This window comes from Hirundo rustica, chromosome 5 (genome assembly GCF_015227805.2).
Source record: "Hirundo rustica isolate bHirRus1 chromosome 5, bHirRus1.pri.v3, whole genome shotgun sequence".
Taxonomy (NCBI): Eukaryota; Metazoa; Chordata; class Aves; order Passeriformes; family Hirundinidae; genus Hirundo; species Hirundo rustica.
In genome coordinates this window covers 32,670,334-32,696,985 of record NC_053454.1, presented here as the reverse complement: position 1 = coordinate 32,696,985, position 26,652 = coordinate 32,670,334, and the positions used below count along the sequence as shown (strand labels likewise).

Below are 26,652 nucleotides of genomic sequence, written 5' to 3'. Positions count from 1 at the left end.
TGCAAAGAGGAGCAATGCTTTTGTCTTAAGATTTGCTGAAGTGAGCACCTTGCTGTGGTGCACATTCTTTCACCATGGCCATGTCTGTTTCTGAGGAGCCGTCAGCCTCCCAACAGCGCAGTGGAAATCCACCATACTCATGAACGAGTAAAGCATGGTGCCACTGCTATGCTACCAGATTGCTTTCAATAAAGCTTTTAATAACATTGTGACTTCTACTTGAACTGGAATAGGAGCAACTAATTTTTAATGCATATGCATGTTGTTGCTAGCCTCGATATGTGGCCTGATTCTCTGGAATAGTCTGCATTCTTGTGAAACAAAACTAAAATTAGGGCCTTGAGTATAAAATGTCATTATATCTTGTTATGTTTCAAAATAATGTATCACTTCTCTCTTTTCTGGGCTTTATGTGCTGTGCTGGACTCAGGTAAAACTGCTTTGTTTTATTTTAGCATGGCTAATTTGAAGATTGAACTCTCTAAGCTAGATAGTGAAGCCTGGCCTGGAGCGCTGGATGTGGAAAAGGAAAAACTGATGTTAATCAATGAAAAAGAAGAGCTTTTAAAGGAGCTTCAGTTTATTACACCACGCAAACGTACTCAAGATGAGCTAGAGCAGCTAGAAGCAAAAAGGAAGAGGCTTGAGGAAGAGCTGGTGTCTGTGAAAAGCACACCCAGTCAAGCACTTGCTGAAAGGTAAGGGCTTGTCTTTTGCTAATATTAAATGTTGCTTTCTGCAATCTAACCTTTGTATACATTGCAGACCCTGAACTATACCTTGATGTGCTGTTTTCCTTCAGTGACTGTTCTATATAGATCTTAATTAAATTTGTTATTAGCCCAATGGACAGAAAAACAAACAAGTCTTCAGTACTGTGAGAGAATGTGAACACCCTGTATCAGCTCTGCAGTATCAGTTGCTCTGTGTTTGTTACCAGCATGAAAACGCCTGTGACAGATGTTAAATAACTGAGGAATGTCAACACGCCAGCAGGGAAGGCAATACATCATTCACTCGTTTCTGATAATAGCTGTGAACTGTGTGAACTCAGGTTACAAAGATTATCTTGATTGTTGTAACATCTGAAGCCTTTCACTCTGGGTTTTATTGCACACAAAAATGCAACCAAAAGGGTAAAACCCCAAAAAGTTCAGATGAGAAGGATAATTGCTGCAAAACTTTCCTAACTTGCAGCTGCCTAACTAGTAAGTGAAGCTACTCTCACAGTAAATTGTTTTTAGCCATATTCAGAGTTTGAGAAAATCAAAGCTGACTGTCACAGATGGACTCTTCTTCAGCTCTAAGTGGAAATAAATTTAGGGGCACCTCTAGCCCACACAAAATGCAATAAACACAAAATGTCATTGTGTGTATCAGTGTAGTATGCCTTACTGAAGTAATACAATCGGCATTGTGTGGCTTTCTTACTTCCCTCTGCTAGGAAACACCTGCTGTTGCTCCAGTGTGTTGTATGGCCAAATTTTTGTCATAGGATTAGAGGCTGAGTGCTAAATTGTAGCTGAGTAACAAGGAAATTTCTTTGTTTACAAAGTACAAATGTGTGTATTAAGCAAGATTTTTTTTACATTTGTACACTTTATAATAGTTTAAATTGCATTATATATTAATATTTCAAATATGTTTTAGAAGAAGGGAACTACATTTTTACAGGAGAAGCTGTCTGTGCTAGTAGTACCTAAAGTACCATGGAAATGTTGCTCTTCGACTGCCATTAATAAATGGAGAATAAGGAGTCAATAATAAAATCACATTCACTAATAAGTAATCTGAATCTAAGATTTTGATAATATGTTGTTGTATAGCTAAGTCTCAACTCAAGCTATAAGTAGGTAGCTGGTGTCTGGATTTGCTTTCATGCCAGAGTAAGTTCTGCACCTGAGTGTTCTTCCATACATGTCAGATGCCAAACTTGGAGTACCATGGGCAAGTAAAATTGTCCCCCATTGTCAAGAAGAAATGAATTTTCCATGTATAGTGACAGAATGAGTTGTTAGAGCTTCCTTTCCATCCCCCCTCATTTCCTCTAACTTTTTTCCTTTGATTTTTAATCCTGAAAATATGGAGTGTTTGGGCTTTTTTTTCCCCGAGGTTAATGTAAGGTATGTTGTGCACTGCTGGTTGAGGTAGCAGTTATGGTGGCTTCTGGGTTGCCTTTTTGTTCTTCCAGTGAATTTCTAGCTTCAACTCTTTATATTAAAACTGTCTTCTTTGCTGACTTCAGAGTATATAAATTCCTTCACATGAGGCTATTTTGAGGATTATTTCTGATTTGTCTACTATAAACATAAAGTAATTTTTTTCCAGAAGAATTCAGATGATGAAACTTTCTGAAATGTTAATTTAAAAAATACATTTAATTGTATCAGATCAATCGGCAAATTTTTGTTTCTTGGAGATGAGGGAGATTCTCTTCTCTGTTATAAGTGGAGGAGCCATGCTATCTTCAAAATACTGTACTGTTGTTGCATTTCCATTTTCTTCTATGAGGTTTCATGGATGCCTTCAGTTTGCAGTGTTTTCACAGGTTCTGATAATGAAACAGCAGCATAAGTAGCTGTAGATTGTGCCAGAACTTAATGCAATGAGGGTCCTTTCATTTGGTTTAGTGATTTGGTTTTATTTCTAAAGGGAAAAGAAACAGGAGATGTGCTCTGACTTAAAACAAAAACATTATAGCATAGCCCTGGGTTATTTTGGAGCGGGATGCTGAAATTGCCACTAGTAGATGTACGTGGATTCAATTTACTGGAAGAGGGTGTAGATCATAACATATCAACTTCAAAAAGGCAGAGACAGGGCATACTCTGACTGCTTTAAGAAGCCTTAAAGCAACTGTGTAGAAATAACTGGATTGTAGAACTGTTGAAAACTACTTGCTGCTTTCTTGCCTCTGAGTTCCATTATTGCTTTAATCCTTGGCAGTATCTCCCAAGTAAACACAGCCATTTGAACAGGTCCATGATCTAAGTACTCGATTGTGCTGTTCCCTGCAAAACTGGCACCTGCTGTTGTGCCTGTCACCAACACGTCCACCTAAGTTTGCATTGAAAGGTTAGGTATGTGCACTTTCACTTTTTAATGTATTTTCTTTAAAGATTCTCTGCCCCTCTCAGCGATGTTACAATTTAAGCTCAAAAGAGAAAGATGTCTCACTAACACTGAAGTCCCTCCTGCAAGGGGTAATAGGTTAATTTAAATAGAAGGGGTGCCAGCAGGAGAGACCAAGAGAGGCCCATGTCAGAACAGCTAACACAATGGTTGTGTAGGTGTTTACACAGGGTTTTTTGATGTTATAGTTCCTGCTTGTGCTATAAAGAGGGAAGGTTTATTGTCTGAAAGTTTTGTAGGTGGGGTTGTTTTGGGTTTTTTTCCCATTTGGCCTGATATAGAATGAAAAAACTTTCCCTGAATCTCAATTCATTGTGAGATAATAAAATTACTTCCTTCATTTCCTCAAGCTTCCACAAGTGATTCATTACTTGCCTTGTGTTTGTGTTTTGTGACTAGCATCTTTCTTACATTAGTCTACAGGTATTAACAATTGTATTTAATTACTAGTAGATCAAATTACTTTTAGGAAAGAAATTTTTTTTAGCTGCTAAATTATAAGGGATAAATTATGTTTATCAACCTCCTTAAGAGAGTAAAAGAAAACAAACTGTTAATTCTGCTTATGAGACAAAAAACAATGAAACTTTTTAGTTCAGTAGTACAAATTCAGTTGCTATAGTATCTCTCTTGAGGTGGCTGTAGGTGTGTCTTTTGAGGACTTCAGTCAGAGAAATTCCTAAGCTTTTATTTTCTTTCTTGTCTTCCATCATTAGTAGTTGAATACAGAGCAATTTCTATGCCTCTTCCTTGAGAAAAAAAAATCGTAGTTCACTACTGAAAAGCCACAAAAGAGCTAGTGAAGAGCACTCTTGCTCAGGAAAAGCAGAATAGATTAAGCTTTAAAATAAGACAGAAGGCATGGATAAATAGTAAAATGATAGGAAAGAGTGTCTGATACTATAGGTGAACATAATGCTTGGTGTGGAAACCTGTGTGTATGTCTTCCTGAGCAAAGAATGAAATACTGTGTATGCTTTTAACAGCCTTAGCAGGTATTGGCAGATGAACACATCGCTGCAATGTGAGAGCACAGTGGTGTGGGCAGTGGAGTGGAAGTCACACCCTGGCTCACCTCAGGGTAACTTGTTCACCTCTGCATAACCCAGATTTGCTCACTGGATAAGCATGGGGGTAAGCAAGTGCTTTTCATGCCTTGCTGAATCAGGGACTTAATGTCTTTTTGCTGGTATCTGATGTTCAAAGGGGAGTGAATTCTGGGCACTCTTGAGTTTCTTATTCAGTTAATTCACTTTGTGTAAAAAAGCATGGTTGATGTTTCTTGTTTCTCAGATTAGTTGCTTGAGAGCTTGTGACATGTATCAGTTGACTGAGCAAGGCCTAGAGGAGGATATAGTAATCCACAACTACAGGAGGATTTTAGCTGAATCCACTGAGAGAAAACAATTTATTTAGTGTAAATGGAGTGATAAAAGGGAATTAAAAGAGGGGGGAGAAAGTTAGTGAGTCATTTCTCCTAGCCAAGAGGAATATAGGAGAGTTCCCCATTTTGTGGCTTTAGAACTGTGCTAGGTAACAAAGCAGGAGGCAATAAATCCTGCTTTCTCATAAAGGTGAACTTGATGATGAGCATTACAATGATGTGTGCCTCTGAGGTGCTGACAAAGCTGTTGGGAATGTAGAGATCTTTGCCAAGGACTCCTAAACACGGTCTGTAATCTCAGAACCTTTCACTGAATGCTGCTTTGATTTGCTGTGCTTTATCTCTATATAAAGATTCTGAAATTAAAGGGAGTGCTTTGATTTTAAACTTCAAAATAACAAAATTATTGCTGGTATTAGTGTTCTTTTGGTTTGTTTGTTTCAGTGGTGCTTTCCTGGTTTTATTGTTTCGTGGTTTGTTTTGGGTTTTTGTTTTTTTTTTTCCCCTGAACTATATTAAGTTAGGAGGGAGTCTGCAGCATGGCTTTTAAAAACTGTATGAGTGTAAATGTTATTATCCTGAAGTTGCAGCTATTTTCCCAGTGCTCATCTGTTACTCTTTTATTGAGTGCATGTTCCCCTTGGTACAGTGTGAATGTCCCAACCCTGTGCTTGCTTGTACACTCAGCAGGTTTGTTACAGTGCTTGGTATTCTGCAGGTAAAGTCACTCTACTGAAGCAGTTAGGGGTTTATGATCAGGCTGAGAGCTAACACGGTATTTTGGATTTTAGTCACTGGCAACCTGATTCAAAAAAAGAGGGATCCTCTCTTTGTTTCTTTTTTATCTATAAAATGTTCTAGCCTATTCTGTAATGCTTTCCTGAACTAACGTGTACATCTCTTTTTGCAGATTAAAATTGGAGGAAAGAAGAAAAGAGTTGGTACAGAAACTTGAAGAAACTACAAAGTTAACTACTTATTTGCATTCACAGCTTAGGAGGTGAGGTTGTACTGCATGACTTAAAACCTGTTTTATAGTGGACCTGGATGTCTCAACTTCATTCTTAGGCTTTTCTCTTAGCTGGAAGCTCAGCAAAATTTATTTAAGTAAGAAAATGCAAATGTAAGAGCTTCAAGCATTTTGTCACCTTGCAAACCTGGTGTACTTTTATAATTTCAGCAAATTTTCTAAGTTAATAGTTCTGTTATTTTTCAGTAAATATATTTTAAGTGTTAAGAAGGTCTGCTTGAATTATTTTTCCTGACATTTTTTCCCAGCAGTCCTCAAGAACTGAGGCAGTGACACTCCATTTCTCAGTTTCTGGCAGGACTCCCTGTCTCCTGTTATTAACAGGACAAGATTGCATGTTACAGCCTTTGACATAATTTACATAGTTGGATTTACTGTGCACGTGGAGCGCGTGCTGTCACACAGATGGGAAGTAGTTCTGCTATAAGTTGTCTATCTGGCGTCTCTCCCAGGTGCTTGGGCATAGGGTAGACTGCATGAATTGCTCTAGAGGTGGCAACATTCCTCTGCTGTCATAAGCTCCATCTTGGGGATCCCTGTGCTGTCACATTGACCATACAAGCACCCACATGAGAGTGGAGCAGGTTTCTGATGGGATATAGCAGCTGAGAAGGCTGCTGTTATTGCCAGACCAGTTTGTCAAATCTACAGCCTTCTCCAGAAGAAAAGGGCTTTAGGCAGGCGGCCATAAGATGGGTAAACTGCCCTGGTAGTGTGCAGTGCACACTGAGCTAAGCCAGGTATGGGTGCTTAAAAGACCATAAATCCCAAGCAGCTTTTTGGTTGTAATCTGTTACAAGGCAGTTTCAGTCAAGCTTCCCTGTCTTTGCTCTGCTTTGTGCTGCTTTAGTAACATCAGTGTGTGTTTGTGCTTCCTTTGCAGCCTCTCAGCTAGTACGTTATCTGTGTCTTCAGGGAGCAGTCTGGGGTCCCTGGCATCCAGCCGGGGATCTCTGAACACATCAAGCAGAGGGTCGCTCAACTCGCTCAGCTCCGCGGATCTCTACTATAACCAAGGCGACCAAGTTACAGATTTGGACTATCAGTACAAACTTGATTTCATATTGCACGAAAAAGCTAGTTACGTTCCTTCGGGGCCTATCACTACTATTCATGAAAATGAAGTGGTCAGTTCCCATGGGAGACTTGGTTACAGTGACTCTCCTTCAGCTGCGGACCATCCCAAGTCGACTGAACCTCCCAAATCTGTGACATCACTGTCTTCCAGATCCTCACTCTCCTCCTTGTCCCCCCCTGGCTCCCCTTCGATTTTAGAAGCTGCATTTTCAGTGTCAGTTCAAAATTCCCCTCTGCATCACCTCACTACGGACTTTGAAGACTCTGACCTTTCAGGTGATTTTGCAGGCATTAGCTTCTGCGAGAACCAAATATTATTGGACTCTGAAGCCAGAGCAGGATCTCAGATTCCTACAGATGACAAAGATCTAAATGTTATGCAGCCTCTGCCTTCCCTACATGAAGGAAGTTCAGGTAATTTAAAAAAAAAAAAAAATCTAATGCCAAATGTGTATGCACCATGAAAATTAACAGCTGGCTTTTGAAATGAGGAGGTACCTTGTGTAACTGAAGAGTATCATGCTCAGCATGCACTTGCATGTTGCGAGGTACATTACCTGACTTCTAGTTTTGGCTGCAGAGAACTGCCACCCTGATTCTGTCCACATTTTTCAATAACTATTTTAGAAAGTAAGTTCATGTATTGTGATCTGTCATGAAAAGAATAACACAAAAAACTGAAGCTGGATTTTGAAAGCATGGAGGATGCATGGTGTTCCTAAGTTTTCTCAGAATGTATGGATATAGAGCAAATGCCCTCTGCTGGTTTTTTGATTACTTGAAATCAGATACTTTGTTACTCATTGAACACAGTTACAAACTGACATCCTCAGTAAAAGAGACTTCTGCACTGAGAATTCTGTGTTATGTGTATCTAATTATTTGAGCCTGCTGTCACTGAAAGATCTGCAGTTCATTTTGAATTGAGAAAGACTACATGTTGTCTAAGTTACAGTGAGAATTTCCCCCTTTTTAACATGGATTTCATAGCTTTTAGCTTTTTATCCAAGTTAGAACAGAGCTCCTGTGTGAGTCTAGGCTCCCCCTGCAGTCTGTGGGTAAACTCCAAAAGAATGAGACGTCCTAAAGCATACTTCCCTTTAAGGGATGAATGACTGTGAGTTACCAGGGTATCCTTAGTTACTAGTTAACTTTAACTTTGAGGTGGCTGAATTAGGTGTGATGAATTCCACTTCTGGTCTGTAGCAAAAGCCATGCAACATATTTAATCATCCGATATTGTCAAAACCTTTGGCAGAGCCAGAATTTCAAAAATCCCAGCTGTCAAGAATTGATGGCTTGTGCTCTAGACTTAGAGTGCTCACTTTGCTGCCTTTTGTTAGGGCTGATAGTATATTGTGCTCTCTCTGCACATTTATTCTTTTCTAGTGTCATTCTGTGTCATTGTCTTCAAGTATGTTGCAAATCATTCATGTTTGTGTTACACCCTGTTTTCTCAAGGAAGAACTGAGCGAGACAGATTTCCAGTAGTAGGGCTGAGCACTGGCAGCCCTGTTTGAAACCTGGTCAGGACCTGGCATTTCCAACTGTATTTCTGAGCTGATAGGGAAGCTGCTAACTAAGGAGTTTGATATTTTAGAATAAATACAGCCTAGCTCTTGAGCATTGTCCAGATGCTACCAAGTTTGAATCCCTATGGTAGGAGTTTTCCAATTTTTACTAGAAGTACCTTGTCATATTCATACAGTTATATATTTCAATGAGTAATTTGCTTCTTTTTTTTTTTTTATTATTATTATTTCAAGGAATTGTTGTAACATCTGTTGTCAAATTAGATTAGCTTACTGCAGTACTGTAGTAATTTCATTGTTGGCCAGAGCAATGTGGCACCAGAAGAGAAAGATATGGGGTGCTTAGTACAAGCTGGCAGGCCCCACTCTGTTTCACTGTTCAGAAGGAACACAAGAAATTGACTGATGTCCTAATGGTCTGAACCTGTGAAATGCAAAGTTGAAACAACATGGGAAGGGAATTTGGGGGGAGGGGTTCTTTTTGTCCTTTGTCTTTTCAGGATAGCGTAGCATAGTAATTATTTTACTTTAGAGCCATATTATAAAAGATTGGAACAATAATTAATTTTCCTGTCTGTATTTCAACAGCATATCCTTTCCAAATTAACAACAATTTTCAGTCTGTCTTTGCAATCTGGCTGCAGCTCAAATAGTCAGAGCACTGTATTCAAAATGGCTTGGAATTTGGGAACACTTTGGGCTGAGTGGAATCAGATTTTTTTTTTTAAATTATTTTTATAGATCATTATTTTCAAAGGTGTTGTGTGGTTCTATAACATTTTTTGACTTTTCGAGGACCATTAATTCTGGATATTGTCAGGTCGCCTTTTAAGTCTGTATATAAGTAGTTACAATTTTAAAATGTAAATTCATTCTGTGATTCTTCATACTGATACTTCCTCATGTAGTACCATATGCATAATACAATTTGTCTTTAAACTTGTATTAAGGCTGCTAAAACAAGTATTTGAATTTTGAATAGCCAGGTTACACTAATTACACTTCAATACCTCTGGTTTCCACAGTAAAATGGGCCTCATGGTGAGACTTCAGTAATTAACAGTGAGACACAGACCTGGGGTTTGTTCAGTGTTTCTACTCCAGTTTCATTCTTGAAACTGCTGTGATGCTGAATGGGAAGGTTTGAAAAAACACAGCTGGAGGCACTAAACCTGCATTAGAAAATTTCAGCCCACACGCTTAGGTTTTTACGGGACTACAGATCTGAATACTGCTAAATCTTAACTTCGGCATAGGCAAAGACTCCAAGGTAGTGCAGCTCCTATCATCATGTAATCTGCACTGGCTCTCTAGTTGCAGTGTTTACCTGCTTCTCTGGCTGTCTCTGACTTTTCTGTACAGGTAAACCATAGAGATATTTGTTCCTCTGCACGTGTCCCTGCTGTCAGAAACCAAGCTGGAATATCTTGTAGTTCTTTCACAGTCAGTCTCTGTCATTGTCAAAGTCAATTCAGGCTGCCGTGGTAATCCTTAAGGGTAATCAATAAATCATGCCATCACCTTCACCCCTCACATGGTAAGGGGGAAGGGAAAGAGCACTTCATCATCAAGGAAAAAGCATTCCTAATGCCATAAATAAAAGCACAAATGCAGCAATCAATCATCTAATCTAGAGCCTTAAATTGTAACATCTTAACAGGATGTAAAGTCACGATTCAGATGGGGATGGTAATGCATACCAACATCCTCACCCCTTGGCAGATAACAGGACCGCACAGGCCCTCCGCTTACTGTGCTGCAGGATGTGGCTTCACGGCATGACACTCGCATATGAATGCAAGTTGAAGATTAAAGCTAAGTAGTCATTGAGAGCCTGTAGCATAGAAAGTTTTTGATGATAGTAAACCAGAGAGAATTTTATTTCCAGCAGTTATATCACTGGGGAGAGGGTGCCTGTCTGACTTTTGAATATTTAATAAACAGTAGGCAAGCACTTGGCCTGTAGCTGCAGTGTAACCGCATTGCTGAATGCGAACATGGCAAACACCGGTTTAAAGATCAGGAAAATGAAGGTTGCTAATGATAATAACTAGCTCAATGCATAAGGGTGATCATAGGACTCTGTGTCTCTGGGAAAGAATAAGAGTACATTTTCAAATTCATCAGTCTGGTTATATCTGTAGCTGGAGTATGTGGTAACAGCAGTACAGCCTCAGAATGTTTAATGATATGGAACAAAACTACTCTGTGCTGCTCAGCTAAGGGTCACCGCTTTCAACTTGACAACTTTCTAAGGTATGCTCATCTCTCTTTCTGAATATTAATCTCTTGGACTAATTTTCATTCTTTTTTGTTTTTGTAGGTGGTGATTTACCAGGAAGAACAGCTAGTCCTCTGCTTGAGGAGAAAACAGCTTGTGTATCTGCTGCTGTGTCTGATGAGTCTGTAGCTGGAGATAGTGGTGTATATGAAGCTTCTGTGAAACAGTAGGTTTGAGAAATCATGCAAGTCTTTCCACTAAAAATTTAAATATATCTATGATCAGTTACACAGTACCAGCAGAAGTTGTTAATCAGCCCTGCATTTTCTAGAAATAATTTGTACTTTCAAATGGAAAGGAAGGTATATTTACCAAACAATGTTTGATTCAGGTTAATTTTTGTGCTTGTATAACTTGGTTGAATAGCATTAATATACTTCTTTATAATCTTGGGGTTTTATTCCTGCTAGGAGTGTTCCCAAGAGAAAAGCTTGATTTAAACTATGCAGGTTCTGCCATGTGACTCTATTGACAATACTCAGAGTTGCTGGTTTTTACTTCTTGTTCTGTTAAGGATTTTTAAGATTGAATAGCAATTTTTTGGGAATGTTTTTATTTTTAAAAAGAGGTTATAGAAAAGACAAAAGACCCCCTCTGTTGTAATATTGGTATTAAAATAATCCAGGTTGAGGCCTAATGTTCACTGCGGTGATCAGGATATAAGAAACATATTTGCTGTTATTTTTTGACCAGACAACTTATATAGAATTTTTCATACTAGTTTATATAGTATTGCCTCTAATCTTCAGCAATCAGCCTCAGGCCTTTCTGAATCATTGTGCAGTTGTCAAACTGTTCCAGCAGCAACTGTCCCTAAAACAAGCACTGTTGTTGTGTAGGTTTTGAAATTCTTTTTTGGAGTGCATACTTCAATTAAATCAGCATGTTTAAGAGAATGGATATCTGTTCTGTGTATGCATATCTTAATAATTGCTGAACTCTAACTATAGTTTTCCAAAATTTGAGTATTTGCTGGTTTTCCTAGACCAAATGAAACTGAGGACATTGTATATAGTGAAGATGATGCAACACCTCTAGAGGCTGCTCAGGTACAAATAGGACTCAGGTGAGTGACCAGCAAAGGGAATAGTTCTGTTGATCCATAAATGCGAATAGTAAACTTCCCTTTTGTTGTCCTTTCTTTAACAGATATGACCACAGCAATTCCAGTTTCGTGATAATCATAGCACGGCTTAGAAACCTTCCAGCGTTTTCTGTCCCCCTTGGCTCTAAGGTGTAAGTCAAACAATCACCGAGAAGTACTGTTGAAATATAAGGGTATAATAATAAATTCTAAAAACTCTCTAAAGGAATCGGTTGATTTATGGCTTAAAAGCACTGAAATATGTGAACTTGAAGACTTTGAAAACTGTTGCACATTCCAGCAATGCTGCAAGAATAAGATGTTATCAGGAAATCTGCACATTCCACTAAACTGGAATAAAAAAGATTTTTAAATGGTGTTATCTACAGCTTCTAAACATTCTAGTTTCGTGAGTGCAAAACAGCTACGCTGTAGTTACTAAAAACATTCTTTTGATACTTCAGCATCAAAGACACATTTATCTGTCTTTTTGACGTAAAATGGTATTTAAAACAGTATTTGTCTTTTAAGTGAGGAAAGGGATAATTTAATAAATTGCAAGTCAATAAGCACAGCCACATTCAGATGCACCATCCCTAACAACTAGGCCTTGGGGGTCTGTTAAGAATTAGTTCCTGAGTCAAACTGGACCAACATGCAAAGTCTAAAAGTAAATTACAATGTAAATCATGCATAGAAAATAAACAGAAAAACCTGAATACATTACCACTGAGTTTCTAATCCAAAATTCTCATCTGTATAAGTAAGTACAGGTTGCCTTGGGGGAACTTGTACTTGAGTGAGATTTTTGACAGACTGTAAGACTACCTTAAACTGTTGAAAAGCTTTATAAGATTGGAGTAGGATATAATCAATCCTTGAAAAATTTGGTTCTCTTGCTGGTTCTTTTCCCTTTGTATCGCATTGCCTTAAATTTGATTGGCAGATAAATAGGAAGCCAGTGGGTATGGAAAGGATACATTAAGGATAGAGGCCTCTTGGAAGATAGATAAAGGGTGCTTGCTGGATTTTTGTTTGTTTTTGTTAATAATAGATGGTTGTTCTACTGCTATCCTTCCGTCTCTGAACTAGCCTTTCCTCTGCTAACCTTCCAAGTCCACTAACATTTAGCACAAGAAAACAGAAAAAGTATAGAAGAAGAAATTAACACAGGTGAGAGGAAAATCAGATAACGTAGAATGGCAAAAAGATGTTCAGTAACATAAGGCTAGGTCAGAGCAGGCAGCTTTTTTGGAATTAAAGTGTGAAGTTGTAACTAATAGTCAAGAAGTCTAGACCTGCTGCTGCTAAAAGAGATTTGATGGAATAAAAGCTACACGGAACAAGGAGGAAGAAGGGGCAGGGTAAAGGCAGGTCTTTGCAAATAGTATTTTTTTCTGTCACTTGCACTTGTGTGCATGTATGTATAATCTGTACAGGTACATACAGTAATAAAAATTTGGTCTGGAAAAAAATGGTACATTACAGCTGCATTTCCTAGAATATCAAATAAATTAGTACTTTACTGAACTTTTACACAATATCAGTTAGATAAATTAGTAGTTTGCTGAACTTTTACACATGAAGAAATAGATTTGACATGAGGTGTTACTGATACTGTAAAAACTGCTCACTTTTAGCCTAGGTAGAGAGCATAGTTGAAGAGCTACCACGTCAGGGTCACTTCTTCATCAGTTGAGAAGTCATAGGTTTGTCACAGTAAAATCTGATTCATCGATTGACTATTAATTAAAATGAAAGCAACCACTCCTGTACAATGAAGTGAGAGAACAATTTCTTTCACTTCTTTGTTTACCCTTCATTTGGTCTGATGTCAATAAATTGGCAAACAGTTATTAACAGAAAGTTCCAATGAACCATCTTTTAAACATATTTTTGATACACTTTATCTTCTATTCCTTCATCTTTTATAAATGTTTTAAATTGCCTAGTCTATTAAAATAGCTGTTTTCAGTAGAGCATGCCAATTGCTCACCTACAGTTATATGAATACAGCAGCAGCATTACTGGAGTTACAATTTGCTACCACTTCACCTTGGGACTGGCATGTCAAAATGCCAGATACCTGCTATCCAGCTATACATGTGAGCCAAACAACCTAGATTTTGCTCTCTATTCCGAGAAGTTTGACATAACTGGGAAATTAAAGTAAAAAAATTGTATTTTTCACAGACCTAATTTCTGTTGATTTAACTAATGTAAAATTAAGTTTTTAATAAAATTAATGAAACTATGCATGAGGTCAAAATTATAGCAGCAGTACTATAAATATATACTATACTATAAAAGTATTTTTCAGAATTATTTACATTGGCCCACCATTTCTTGTTGCTTTAGCCAGTTTCACTGCGTTCTACTCTCCAGTGAATACCATTTATATTTAAAACTACTACTATGCTCATTCATGTGTATGAGAAACTGCAACAGGTAAATAGCATGTACAAATTGCATTAAAAATCTCTTTACTCTGTCAAACTGCTGCCAAAGTGAGACCTACAAGTTAGCTAGTACAAGTTCTGTCCACATAATATCCATTCCACTGGTTTTATTAAAGGAATGCAGCTTTGTAACAATTTTGAGTTACTCTATGTACTTAAATTTAGGCTTGCAAGATGCATTCTTCAAAGTTCCACTTAATACGTGATGAATTGATCTTAAGCATCTATGGCCCTAGCTATTTTCTTGCTTTCCTTAGTTTTCTGCTTTCTTTGGAAATTTTGTTTGTTTCCTTAAAAGATAAAAAGACATCACTGCTTTTCAGTGCTGCTTGCATTATTTTAAGAATTTAATTTTTACATCCACCCCAGTTTTTCTCATTTTTTAAAAATCAACATTAAGGACATGTTTCCTCCCACCTGTGACACGATCATCATTGTTTACAGTACTAAGCTTGGATAGAGTCAGAAACTGCTACCTCTCTTGCTACCGCTACCTTACCAGGCACAAAAATTTCTTTTTGGGAAATGTTTCTGCAAAGGACAAGAGAAGTTTCTCACTTATCTTTGTCACCTCTTTTCCATTTCACTGATCAGTTACTTCCATTTTGTTGCCATGCAGTCCTTAAGTTGATGGGGTGAACTTCTCTCATGCATCACCAGCAAGTGCCAGTTTCAACAGAGGTAAAGATTTTGTTTTGTTTCTGGCAGGTATATTAGAGTAGCAGTCCTTCCATCCTCCACTGATATCAGCTGTCTGTTCCGCACTAAAGTTCATCCTGCCATGGAAACCATTTTATTCAACGAGATATTCAGAGTAGCCATTTCTCAAGTAACACTGCTACAGAAGACACTGAGGGTAGATGTTTGTGCTGTCAGTAGAAGTCGTCGGGAAGAATGCTTGGTATGCGGTTTTATTTCTGGTGCTTTTTTGGCATGCATTTATTTATAGTATTCCCTCTTACTTTGATGGTCAAGGCTGCTAAAATTCCACAGCACTTGGAGACAAAGTCTGAAGCATAACTTAGTTGTTGCTATAGCACCTAGAATACTGCCTTTCTCTGAAACTCCTGGTAAAGAATCTAATCCTGGATGGAAGGTGTTTTGATAATTCTAACACTACTTTAACCCTTTAATTACAATTGATATTCCATCTTTGCCATTGTATACATAAAACCCATACAAACTGCAGTGCAACATTACTTTAACGTTAGGTTTTAAAGCAAAAACTGAAGAAGAGCCACAGTAAAAAAAAAAAAGAGCAAACCCTAATTATCACAACTTGTCACAAAGAACAAAATAAATTACGTTCTGGACGTTATTTTAGATTATATGACAGACACATTTTTGGTCTTTATGATCTGTTGAAATAAAAAAGCATGACATTTATAGATCAGCCCATTGGAAGCTGTCACTTCAAATTTTGTTGTTAATCGTAGTCATCACCGAATCAGTGATGCTTCATTTACTTTCAAATTGCTTTTGCACAACCTGGTACAACTCAAGTCTAGTTTTTCACCATGAGAGGGATTTTAGTAGCACAGGGTGATTTTTTCAGTTACAACACACTGAAGAGATGCTGGAATCTGCTGGGGTTCATCGGCTCCAACTACTGTGAAACAGCCTCATTTTCAGAATGTAGAAGTTAATTCCTGGGGAATGTGTTGGTCTTTTTCAGTATGTAAGCATTTTCCCCTGAGGAAATGAAAGAACAACAGAACAAAGGTACAACCTCAGGCAGGATACAAAGGTGAAGAAAGGACTCAAAAATAACAAAAATCCCCAGTGAAGACAAGGGTTATTTGCAAGATCAAATGAAAGAGTTGGGAGTACCATCCCCAGCAGAAAGCCCTGGACAACACGACCAGAGTCTTGGCAAGAGCTATGTGTGCTGTGGAGATAATATGCTTTGCCAAAGAACAGAGGATTTTAATCTCCAAGGCACAGCCCAAACAAGAGTACTTCAGAAGTTTTCCCAGAGTACCAACTCAGTGGATGTCAGTGCCTGTCCAAATGAAAGGGTTTCTTAATCTCTTTTACTGGCTTTTCATTTCCTTCTCCCCTGGTTAGAGCAAGCAAGGTCATCCATTATTTGCCATATGTGTTATTTTTGTGGTAGGACAGCTGAAAAATCATGTGATTCTGGTGCTTCACAGGTTTTCGGTATTGAATGCCCTAGAGCTGGTGTGTGCAATACCGTGGTATGGGGTGGGGTGTGCATGTGAGGAGACATTTCTGCAGACTGAAATAAGAGATGGCAGAGTGGACAATATGGAGGGCATTTCCATGTTCTTCTATTTGTCTATTTTAACTGGAAGTGGAGGGAAATAGAAAACTGTACAGTTAAAAAAGGAATTAAGGTTCATTTCAATTTTGCGCTGCCTATTTTGCATGATGAGTAAAGTAGAATGCTTTGTAGGAAACAGAACAAATTTAAATAAATTTTTTTTTCCTTTTCCTATTTTGCGCAGGCTGGGACTCAGATCAGCCTGGCAGATTTATCACTTTCTGATGAGACCTGCACTCTGTGGTACAACATGTTGCCTTGCAAGCAGAGTCCTGGCAAAAAACCCAGGGAACAAAATGATGAATATGTGTGTCTGTTAAGCAAGCAATCACAGTCACTGGACTCACTGGACTTGGTGAGCAACGGTGTTGGCTATTACTGTGATAACAAGAAAAAAGCCAGACACTCCAGCTGTGCCATTGCATTGTAGTCATTTGAATGTGTGAACTGCCCTCCTCTGAAGGTCCAAGGCCCTGTTTTGCAGGCATTTTTGTCTAGGGTGACTTTGCGTAAGTAGGGCCTATATGGGGTCTCAGATGGGAGTGGGGATATGGCAGATGCTTTTTGCTAGATACAGGATTGCATTTCCAATTTGAAACCTTTCAGCTCTGTTCCTTTTAGAAAGAATGTTATTGAAGAGCTTCCTTAAGTGTGTCATTTATTTTCATATGCACACATTAAAAATTGCTATTTATTAACTATTTGAATCTGCATACTCAAAGCTATTGCATTGAACATGCTGTTTATGCAAAACAAACTAACTCTTCTAGTTAAATAAGCTTTTCTGCTTTAATCCCTTCTTAAGAGAACTGCATAGAAAATGTAGCTTTGAAGAGCACCCTTTTTTTCACCTAAGAACATTACAAGTATGAGAGGGAAGGTGAGGCAAGACAGTGAAGGATGGAAGGAGCATATTTGATTCCATTGTCTTTTTAAAACCCATTGTTTTTTTATTGAGATTTACTCTATATAAAAGTAATCATTCAGTGTGCTATACACTGACAATTCAAACCCCTTAACCTTGTCATCTGGGGGTCATTGGTTTCTGCTGACATCATGGAGCAGTAGGGTAATGCAGCTCTTCCAAGAGTTGTCATTTTCCTACCTATTATGTACCATTCAAATCTGGTTTCATCTTTTCCCTTTTGAGCAGGATGCTGTGTCAGCTTTGCTGGAGAGGACATCTGCTGAGCTGGAAGCAGTAGAACAAGAGCTGGCTGAAGATGAGGAGAAGGAACAAGAGCAAAGAGCCTCTGAGGAAGACTGGTAAAGAGACTTTTTCTCCCTCACTGTTCATACCTGAAGGATTCAGCTCATTCTTCCTTTTCTTGGACAAACGAAAGGGCTGCACTTTTAGAGATCATAGACTCGTGGAATGGTATGGGTTGGAAGGGATCCTTAAAGGTTATCCAATCTAATGCTGCTGCCATGGGCAAGAACACCTTCCACTAGACCAGGTTGCTCAACAATCCATCTGACCTGGCCTTGAACATATCCAAGGACAGGACATCTATAGCTTCTCTGGACAGCCTGTTCCAGTGCCTCACCATCACTTGAAAGTGGAGTATCTTGCTCTCTTGTGTGGTCAATTCATCCATGTTCTTTTAGGTTTACAAGCATCTGGGCTGCTCTATGATCTCCTACTGCCAATGCTCCTCTATTCTATCTACATCTTCCTGTGAAACCACTTGGGCTGTGAAGCCACTGGAAGTGTAGCAAAATACCAAATATTATAGTTTGATTAATTGGAACAGGCAAGCAGTAGGATTTGAAAAGAGAGCTGCTGTCTGACAAAGTCAGTGTGGGTGTGCTTCCATTGATGGTCTTGTTTTTGAAGAAATTGTGAGCTTTCCTGTTCTGCTATTGTGCTATTTCTTAGCTGCAGTGTAGAAAAAAAAATACATGCTTTATTGGGGGAAGGGTGTAGTGGCTTTTTGTTTTACGAATTTATAATGAAAGTCCTTCAACATTATGAACATTACAGCTATTGAATATAGGTCAGTGCTGTCATAACGACTTCAAGGGTGAACTATAGTAATGTTTGCTGGGTTTTGCTGGTGGCAGCAATGAAATGGGCCTTCATATCAACTTAATGGAAGCATTTGGATGATAGTTGTTTTCCCTGTCAGGAAAATGCATGCCTTACACATGCGTGTGTGCAGGTCTGGGCTTTCTGGTGTCTTTCTCTGGTGCGCTTTTTCAGTTTCAGAATAAGCCTGGGCTACTTCTGTTCATACAGGCTAGAGATGCTTGCAGAGGCCTCTGATGAAATTGTGGATGAAGAGGAAGATGGCATCAAGCTGGAAGTAGAGGATGACTGTAATGACGACGTGGAGTTACTCGTGGATGCACAAGAAATGAATGAAGGCAAGAACATAGAGAATGGTGATGAGGCCCAGGAAAGCCAGCAAGCTGCTGTAATTCTGACACTGGTGAATATCTTAAAATTCACATTCCTGCAGTATCTTACTGTGTCTAAAAATCTATTTCTGAGCAATTAATATAGAAGTCTGCTGCATCTATGGATTTACAGTTTGATGTGGCCTTTGCTGGCTGTAGCACTTTTCAGTATGTACGTGTAACAAAATTGGTGTAGTCACTTCTGAACTATGAGGAGGACATCAGACAGACATGCTAGGCAAGACTTCTAAGGCCAGGACAATTAACCAAGGCTCTCTATCTTCATTTTTTTTGTTGCAAATAGAGAACATTCAAAATACAAGAGTAGTTCGGTAGCTTTAGCTTGTACCTATTTCAAATATTTCTGCACATCTGTTTCATTTTTTTTTTTTTTTAATTCATCTACTAAACAGGGAAAAATGCATGACAATGGTCAAAATCTTTAAACCAATGCAGAGATTTCCTTATTTTTTTTCCCCTTTATTTTTGGGCATGAAATATAAGAACTATCTTAACAGAAAAAAAAGGACAAAAGATTAATGAACAGAAAATTCCAAAATGTGTATTAAAACTGTGTATACTATTGAGCTATTGAGGGTACTCTTGTACACACAGACTGCCTAAAGCAAATTCTAATTCCATCTTCTTGGTAACTGTTGTTTTTTAAATTATATTCCACTTTCTTGAAAGCACTTCTAGTAAATGTTTAGTAAACATATCCCTGATGCAGTAGCATGCTCTCAGAAATAAAATTTTTAGAATCATTCTGCATCTTAATAAAAACACAAGTTTTAAATCCACAAGTTCTATAAAATGGCAGAGGTGAAAAGACGAAGCGTGACATCTTTCCTTCAACTTTGTGACAATACAAAAGTTTAACATCTCAGTGGACTTGCTGGAAATTGTAATTAACTTCCAATTAATGTGGCAAGATGCCAAATGAGCTAAGGCTGTGGTATTAAAAAGACTGACAGCCTACTGGGTAGGAAGTGAATATAGATCAAAGCCCTAACTCGGCTAGGGGAGGCAGCAAGGACAACACGTGAAGGTGACACTGACACGCAAGTGCTTTGCTAAGCCTGGGCCGGGGGGAACCAGACAATGAGTGAAACACAGCAGACTCCACTGCAGAGCAAGCCACAGCATAGATCTCTGTATGCCACATCCTCTCAGGGTTGCTGGTTGTGCAGTTTAGGTCACTGTATTTATCACCTGCACTGTGAAAACCACAAACCTCATTAAATTACCCAAGCTGAAGAAAAAGCCCCAGTGCACATCAGTAATATTGGATGTTCCAGCTGCTGCAGAGCTTTGTCTGACCTAGCAGCCAGGATGATTGCAGCATGGAAGTAAGCACAGGCTGTGCCACCCATGGGGACGGGGGCACTTGAGGGACAACTCTAGGAGGCAGCAGGCTGTGCTGAGGGACAGCAGCCAGCAACGTCTTTTCCCTGGGTTCCTAAGGCTGTTGAAGCTCTGGAGACTGTCATAAAGTAGCCCTGCTGCTGAGGCATGTAGATGTGTGGCAGTATGTCTGGAAGGACCTGGGCAGTGTAACTTTCCCAGCTGCCCCCTTTCAGTGTGCACAGACACCATCTCTGGCTTGGCAGAACCTTGCTCTTCTGCAAATGCCAAACAAAGTAAATATAAACATGTAATAATCATAAAGTCTGCAAATGGCAAAGCAAAACATTTCTTGCACTGTATTTGCATCAAACCATTTGCCGAGCAGCAAAGGCCTTTCTGCCAAAGCTTCGGCTTTACTGGCTACAAAGAGTACCTACAAAGCCTCTCCACACACTCTTAAGCCTCTTGGGAACTTTGTATTTTTTTACTTAGAATACTTTACTTAAATACTTAGAATTTCTTTATTTCTCTGAAAATGCACGGTGCTTTTTGCCACTGGTCTTTTTCCATCCACTGCAACATAACGAGAATGCTTGTAAAATCCGAAGGCGCAAAAACTATGTGGGGGCATGTATCTGGTTATATTAAGTCTTATACATTAAATTCCTTTTCATAGGTTGATAAAGAGACTAACACCGAGGAATTGGTTAACGAGAGCACGGCAGTCCGACCCAAGGACAGAGCCAGCTGGAGCTCCAGACAGCGTCCCTTTGTCAGAAACAGCATGATAGTGCGCTCCCAAACCTTCTCACCAGGCGAGCGGAACCAATACATCTGCAGGGTAAGAGGAAAAACACTTGGAAGGAAGAGCTATTAACCAAAGAGTCATTTAACTTCTTGGGAATGAAGCATTAATGACACTGAGTCATGTACCAATTTTCCCTGTGAGAGGCAGAGCCTGTGCTTTCTCTGGAGCCTTTCCCTATCTGAGCTGATGCATAGTAGAATTGACTTTCAGCAGAGTTGCATACTCTTGCAAAACACCTCTACTAGGGCAAAAATACATCCTCTTGGAGAGAAATAACACAGCCCTTGCTGGCTGTCTGCAAAAAGTGTTTCCCTGCACGTCAGCAACTCCAGCACTCTCGCAGCAAAACAATTTGTTACAACATGAAATAAAATTCACTGTAAAATGCCATTGCATTACCATATTTTAATAATGCAACCATTTAAGGGTAACAGTGTGGAAAGAGCTCAGTCATCAATTTTAAATCTCGCTTTGTATCTCAACTGGTTTTAAATCTGGGCAGCCCAAATCCTGCTGTAATTGCATCTTTGAAAGATGTGCAAGCGCTGCCTCGGGGCTGGGTTTTAAACATGGCTTTGGCAGCTAAGTTCTCCAGTCTCTCCAGATCTATGGTAGCATGGAAAAAGGAAAAAAATATTTAAATTGTGAGTCTTGCTGCTGCTAAACTAACTATGAAAATTATGTGTTTAAAGTGTGGACTACCAGCTCTATAGATTTTAATTACAGATACCCTAGAAAAGGTATTTTATTTTGATCTGTAGTTTCTACAGGTTACTCTTACAAGTACGTCCTTTTTTAAAAAAAGTAATACTTATGCTTTAATTCTCTAGTTCAGTTAGAGGCATTTGCCTTAATCATTTGGGAGCATTGAAGTTCATCACTTCTTGTGATTCTCATTGGCCTAAAAAAAAAAAAATCTTTAGTCCATCCCTTTGTACTTAAATAATTGTTCCTAATACCCTCCAGAATGAAATATAGCAGATTGTTTTCTAACAATCTTTACATAATTTCGCTAGATTATTGGCTGAATTCAGAAGCTAGCCTTCATGTAAATTCCTGTGCTGGAACTTAATTCCTAAATGGAAATTAGTAGTATTGGTGAAAAAAATATCACCTCTAGCTTGGTGCCTATGTAGGTCTTCGACAGGAAGTAAAACTAGTTGTTTTAGTAATTTAGTTAGTGTAAACTTCTGAGGTTTTTGCATCTGGAAAAGTATAGGGCTTTTGTAGTTTTGAACATTGCTACATACTTGCCTCTAAGAGCCCGAATCAAAAAAGCCCTTACCTTGAATAAACCATTCTGTTTCTCACTGTGTATGGTATTGCCTGGAAGCAAAGTACCCTGTGAAATGAACATGTTTGCAGATATATCTTTTGCAGTGTCAGAAGCACTTGTTGCCCACTGCTGGGGGCTCCAGAGTGGGCTCTGTAGCTGCATCCAAGTTCACAAAGAGAGCTGAAGAGCTGGGGTCTCCCTAGCTTGCAGCACGAGCATATCCAGCCCTTCTTGCACTACGGTGCTCTGCAAGAGGAAAGTGCCTGGTGGATACACTCTGGTGAAATGCCAGCTGCTCTCTAATCAGAAGAGATGGCCTGGCTTTAAGAGAGCACCTATGATGTTACAGAAAAGAGAGATCTTTGAGGCCTAATGGACTGAAGCAAATTCTGTTGGTGCCTTGGAAAACGTCCCTTGAAAAGTGCCTAAAGAATATTAGTGATGATGGCCACCTCTCTGTATCAAGGAGTGAACTCCCAGCAGTGGGTCACGGTGAAAAGACAGATTTGTCTCTCAAGAGTGTACTTTGTATTGCAAGCTGTTGTATTTCTGACCCCCAGCTCCCAGTCAGCCCTGTGTAAGCACACCTTAGGGCCCTGGCTTTGCTTACTGAAATGTTAGCAGAATGATTCCTTTTTTTTGTCCTTTCCTGAAGAGGTGAAATACATATTCTGCAGGGAGGTACTTCTGACCACCTGTTGATGCTGATGCCCCTAACAATCATTCTGCACTGATGTGTATGAAATAATGCTAAAGTTGTGGAGAAGCTACTGCCGAGCTGTGGCACATAATTTTAAGAAGCAGGAGGTGCTTCTGAAGGAAGCTGTAGGCACACCTTTGCTTGTAACAATTAATAACAATACAAAAAAACACTGCTTGTTGGACAGGTGCATGTCTACAGTAATTTACCTTCCCTGTAGTAAATGTTTTAAAATCCTGCCCCAGGTAAGTGAAATCCATAGTTTGTATCTGCAGCCAGACAGTCATTTGTCAGTACTTCATAACCATAGTTACCTTCCTTGCGTTCCTAAAGAGTCTTACTGTTCATTCAGTAAGAACAATGGTTGTCGTGGTGTAGGATTATAATTTTAGAGTAGATGCTTATTCCAGTTGCAAACTTGTTAACTTTATTCTAAGAATATGACCTACATGTATATAAACGCTGAAGTTCCCTGACTGGTTCTACCAGTGCAGGTGTATTTGCATATGAAGGTGCTTTATATCTGTTTGTTATGTACATTTTGGCAGTTGAATCGCAGCGACAGCGACAGCTCCACACTAGCCAAGAAGTCTCTCTTTGTGAGAAACGCCACAGAACGACGGAGCCTGAGAGTTAAACAGGTAAGTGCTATGAAGGATGGGAACACACGGAATACCAAATGACATAAAGGATACAGTTTATTTCAAGTATTTCAGCAAAAGCAACAGAAGCACCACAGTTCTGTCCTGTAGTTTCATGCTGAAATACCAACATAGTGGTCTCAGGCCAATGTCATCTCCCCTCCAACAAAGCCTGTGTTGTTTTAGCCGTGGCTGAAGCCAGCAGCAAGACACTGATGCTCAGCATCATGGCATTTCTTGTTGAATTTGAGCTTATTGTTGAACTTGACTTACTGTCAAAGGGATCTGGGTTAAAGAACGTGAATATTATGAAGTGACACAAAGCGGCCTGTGGTCCACAAAATTCAACACCAGCAGCATATATCTTGAGCAAACTTTGGTTAAGATTTCAAGGATTTAGATGTCCTTTTAAAGGAAATTTACTCTCCACCAAAAATATTCAAGTAGCAAAAGGATTGAAGGACAAGAGAGTAAGATCCTCTTGCATGAAATTAATTCTTACATTAATTTAGAGAGTTATATTTTAATCTTAATTGTATCTAGAAAAATAGTCCTTTGGAAGCCTTATTACCAAGTAGCAGGATACATTTTGCATAAGAAAGAAAAGTCTGGGATACCGAATAGCCTGAGATGGCTTCTCCTGCCTGACTTCCTCATGCATAAAGTCACTGTGAAGGGACTGTAAATAATGTGAAATATGCTGAAGAAGTGCACATTTACAGAGTTCGTAACATTATGTGTTTGGTTAGGCCTTGAAAAAGCAAATATTTACAAAAATAAATAATGTAGTTGAAATCTGTGAGGAGCTCTGCGTAGTGTTATGCCTCCCAGCAGTGTCATCCCAGGGATCAGAATGGGTTTTTTGTTTTTAACCTGTAAATCTACCATTGTGCACTTGGTTGGAGCATTTATTTTTTACTAGTGACTAAAAAAAAATTCCAGGATAGGTGAATTTTTTGATGTCAGAAGAAATGACTGGTAAACCCCTTCTCCCCCCAGATATTTGAGCTTTTCTGACTGCAGTATGTCAAACTCTCCACCAGCCTCTCTAGGTATTAATTTTTACTGTTCTGTCTCCCAAACGACTCAGCCTGTTTGCCAGGTGATCATGCGAAGAGCTGCGCAGGAGTGCCCTGTACGCACTTCCCTGGACTTGGAGCTGGACCTCCAGGCGTCACGCACAAGACAGAGTCGTCTGAACGATGAGCTCCAGGCCTTGAGGGACCTTAAACAAAAGCTCGAGGAAATGAAAGGTAGAGGAGAGGCAGAGCTTCCTCTGTGTGTCCTAGAGGATGAACGTTTCCAGAAACTCTTGAAACAAGCTGAGAAGCAGGTATGAGCAGCATTCACATATGTGTGAGCAAATATGCCCCTACCTTTGCTATGAATTTGTTAAAGAATTTGGTCAGTGATGTTAAAAGGTTTTTACAGAAGCTCACATTTGACTAATTACATCTCTGAATTACATAGTGTAAACTGTTTCTTTATTGATCAATACTACAACTTTAAACGTAGAATTTGAGGTAACATTTTCCTAGTGCCCTCTAAATACTTTGATATGGGATAGGTTTGTGTGGATAGGTTTTTGGTTAGATTAGAAACCATTATTTGGAGTAATAGTTATGATTGGTGTAGTAAAATAGCATTTACTTAAAAGTTAGTTTAGAATTCTCACATCCCAGCCATGCTTTTACAGCCTTGCATGTGCTTTTCATTCCTCAGCATTGGTTGCTTTGCAATCTGCACGGAACTTTCAGTCAAAAGATTCGTGTAACAGGTAGAAGGAGCAATTACAACCACTTAGAGTGGTGGGGGCATGGGGAAAAGGCAGTGGCTTATTTCTTCATGCAGGACATACTTGTTCTAGTTTTGGCAAAGGGAAGCCAAATCCTGTTCTCTCCATGATGGTCTCTTGAACAGTTCTAGTATATATGCACTGCCATAAGGTAGTGGGATGACCCCACATGATTAAAAGACAAAAAACAGGACAGAAGAATGAGATACAACAGTGAGAAGTTGGGGTATGAAAAATTCCAACAAGATACATTAGTAAGTTAGATGTTGTGGGGTTTCTATTTATTTGGGAGGTTGTTTGGTTTTTCACACCGTTAGAGAGATCATTGACTGGAACAGGGCCCTGGAGAGGTTACTGGAGGAGTTAAAAACCCAACCAAGTAAAAAAGGCAAAACAAACCCACCCAACCTGCACAGTTGGAGGTATTCTAAACCTAACTGGTCAAGACCCTGACTACTCAGCTCTGGCATCACCTACTGTGAGCAGGAGGTTGGAGTAGACACCTTCTAGAGCCCCCTTCCCATCTAAGTCAGTCAATATCCATCAGTTTTCAATGAGGGGAGGTTGTGAGTGACAGGTAGGAGGGATCAATGCTCTTTAGTTCTTTATGGTTGGTTGAGACTAGTGTTTTGATACACCAGGTTATTCAGAGTAGTAAAAATAGGAAGTTTTAACGAGGTGCAGAGGCCCTTCTCTCATGTAAGCAATTGTTGTTGGCCTTGTTTTCATTTTTTTAAAGCTAAATGTCAATAAATAGCCTTGAGTAGAAGAGAAAAGGATGATCCTAATATTTACATTTACGAAGCTGAGCTCTGAATTAAATGTTAGGAATGAGATACTCCAAGTGTAAGAGAAAAAAACAAACAAAAACATCACAGATCAGCAGATGTCAAAAAACAAATAAGACAGGAATTGCTAAGAAAAGTACTTGGAACAAAACCTTTCATTGCTTTAAGATCAAAATAATATTATGCCTGTACTATAAAAATAGTTCATTTTTGGTTTCCCTTTTCAAAGTGGATGATAAAACTACAGAGGGTCAACAACGATAGTCAAGGGAGGGAACAACTTCCGTGTTAGGAACAGCTAAGTAGCTACAGCTGAAGTCCGTACAACCATGAGTGAGGTGGAAGAGAGCAATTAATCATGGTCTTGTATTCTCCAAGAAGTAGAAAATTGAACAGATGGCAGGTAAAATGCAAGCCAACATAGCATGACATTCAGAAACTGTAAAAATATTTTCAATAAAACACTGAGTGCTGCTAGTTTGCATAGGTTCAAAAAATAACGAATTTATTGATTTTCTAAATTTATGTTAGAAAAATGCATGTAATGACACCACATATTTCAAGAAGTCCTTGACTGATACCTTAGGCAATAAAACTTTTCCCCAGCATCTTCTCCCCAGTTCTACATTTATGT

General features: G+C 39.0%; 1 protein-coding gene across 4 annotated transcripts in view; it reads left to right on the top strand.

The window, feature by feature from the left end:
• The window catches only part of WWC2 (WW and C2 domain containing 2), a 95,273-nt gene that overhangs the window by 60,525 nt on the left and 8,096 nt on the right, over positions 1-26,652 (top strand). For 3 of the 4 annotated variants that reach the window (XM_040065671.1, XM_040065670.1, XM_040065676.1), the window contains 13 exons: positions 456-698; positions 5,427-5,516; positions 6,430-7,037; positions 10,479-10,602; positions 11,422-11,502; positions 11,586-11,672; positions 14,688-14,880; positions 16,448-16,618; positions 17,417-17,529; positions 18,503-18,695; positions 20,687-20,851; positions 23,343-23,435; positions 24,526-24,768. In XM_040065671.1, the coding sequence (XP_039921605.1) occupies positions 456-698; positions 5,427-5,516; positions 6,430-7,037; positions 10,479-10,602; positions 11,422-11,502; positions 11,586-11,672; positions 14,688-14,880; positions 16,448-16,618; positions 17,417-17,529; positions 18,503-18,695; positions 20,687-20,851; positions 23,343-23,435; positions 24,526-24,768 (2,404 nt within the window). The remainder of the gene's footprint in view (positions 1-455; positions 699-5,426; positions 5,517-6,429; positions 7,038-10,478; positions 10,603-11,421; positions 11,503-11,585; positions 11,673-14,687; positions 14,881-16,447; positions 16,619-17,416; positions 17,530-18,502; positions 18,696-20,686; positions 20,852-23,342; positions 23,436-24,525; positions 24,769-26,652) is intronic. The other variant, XM_040065674.1, reaches the window with a different exon arrangement.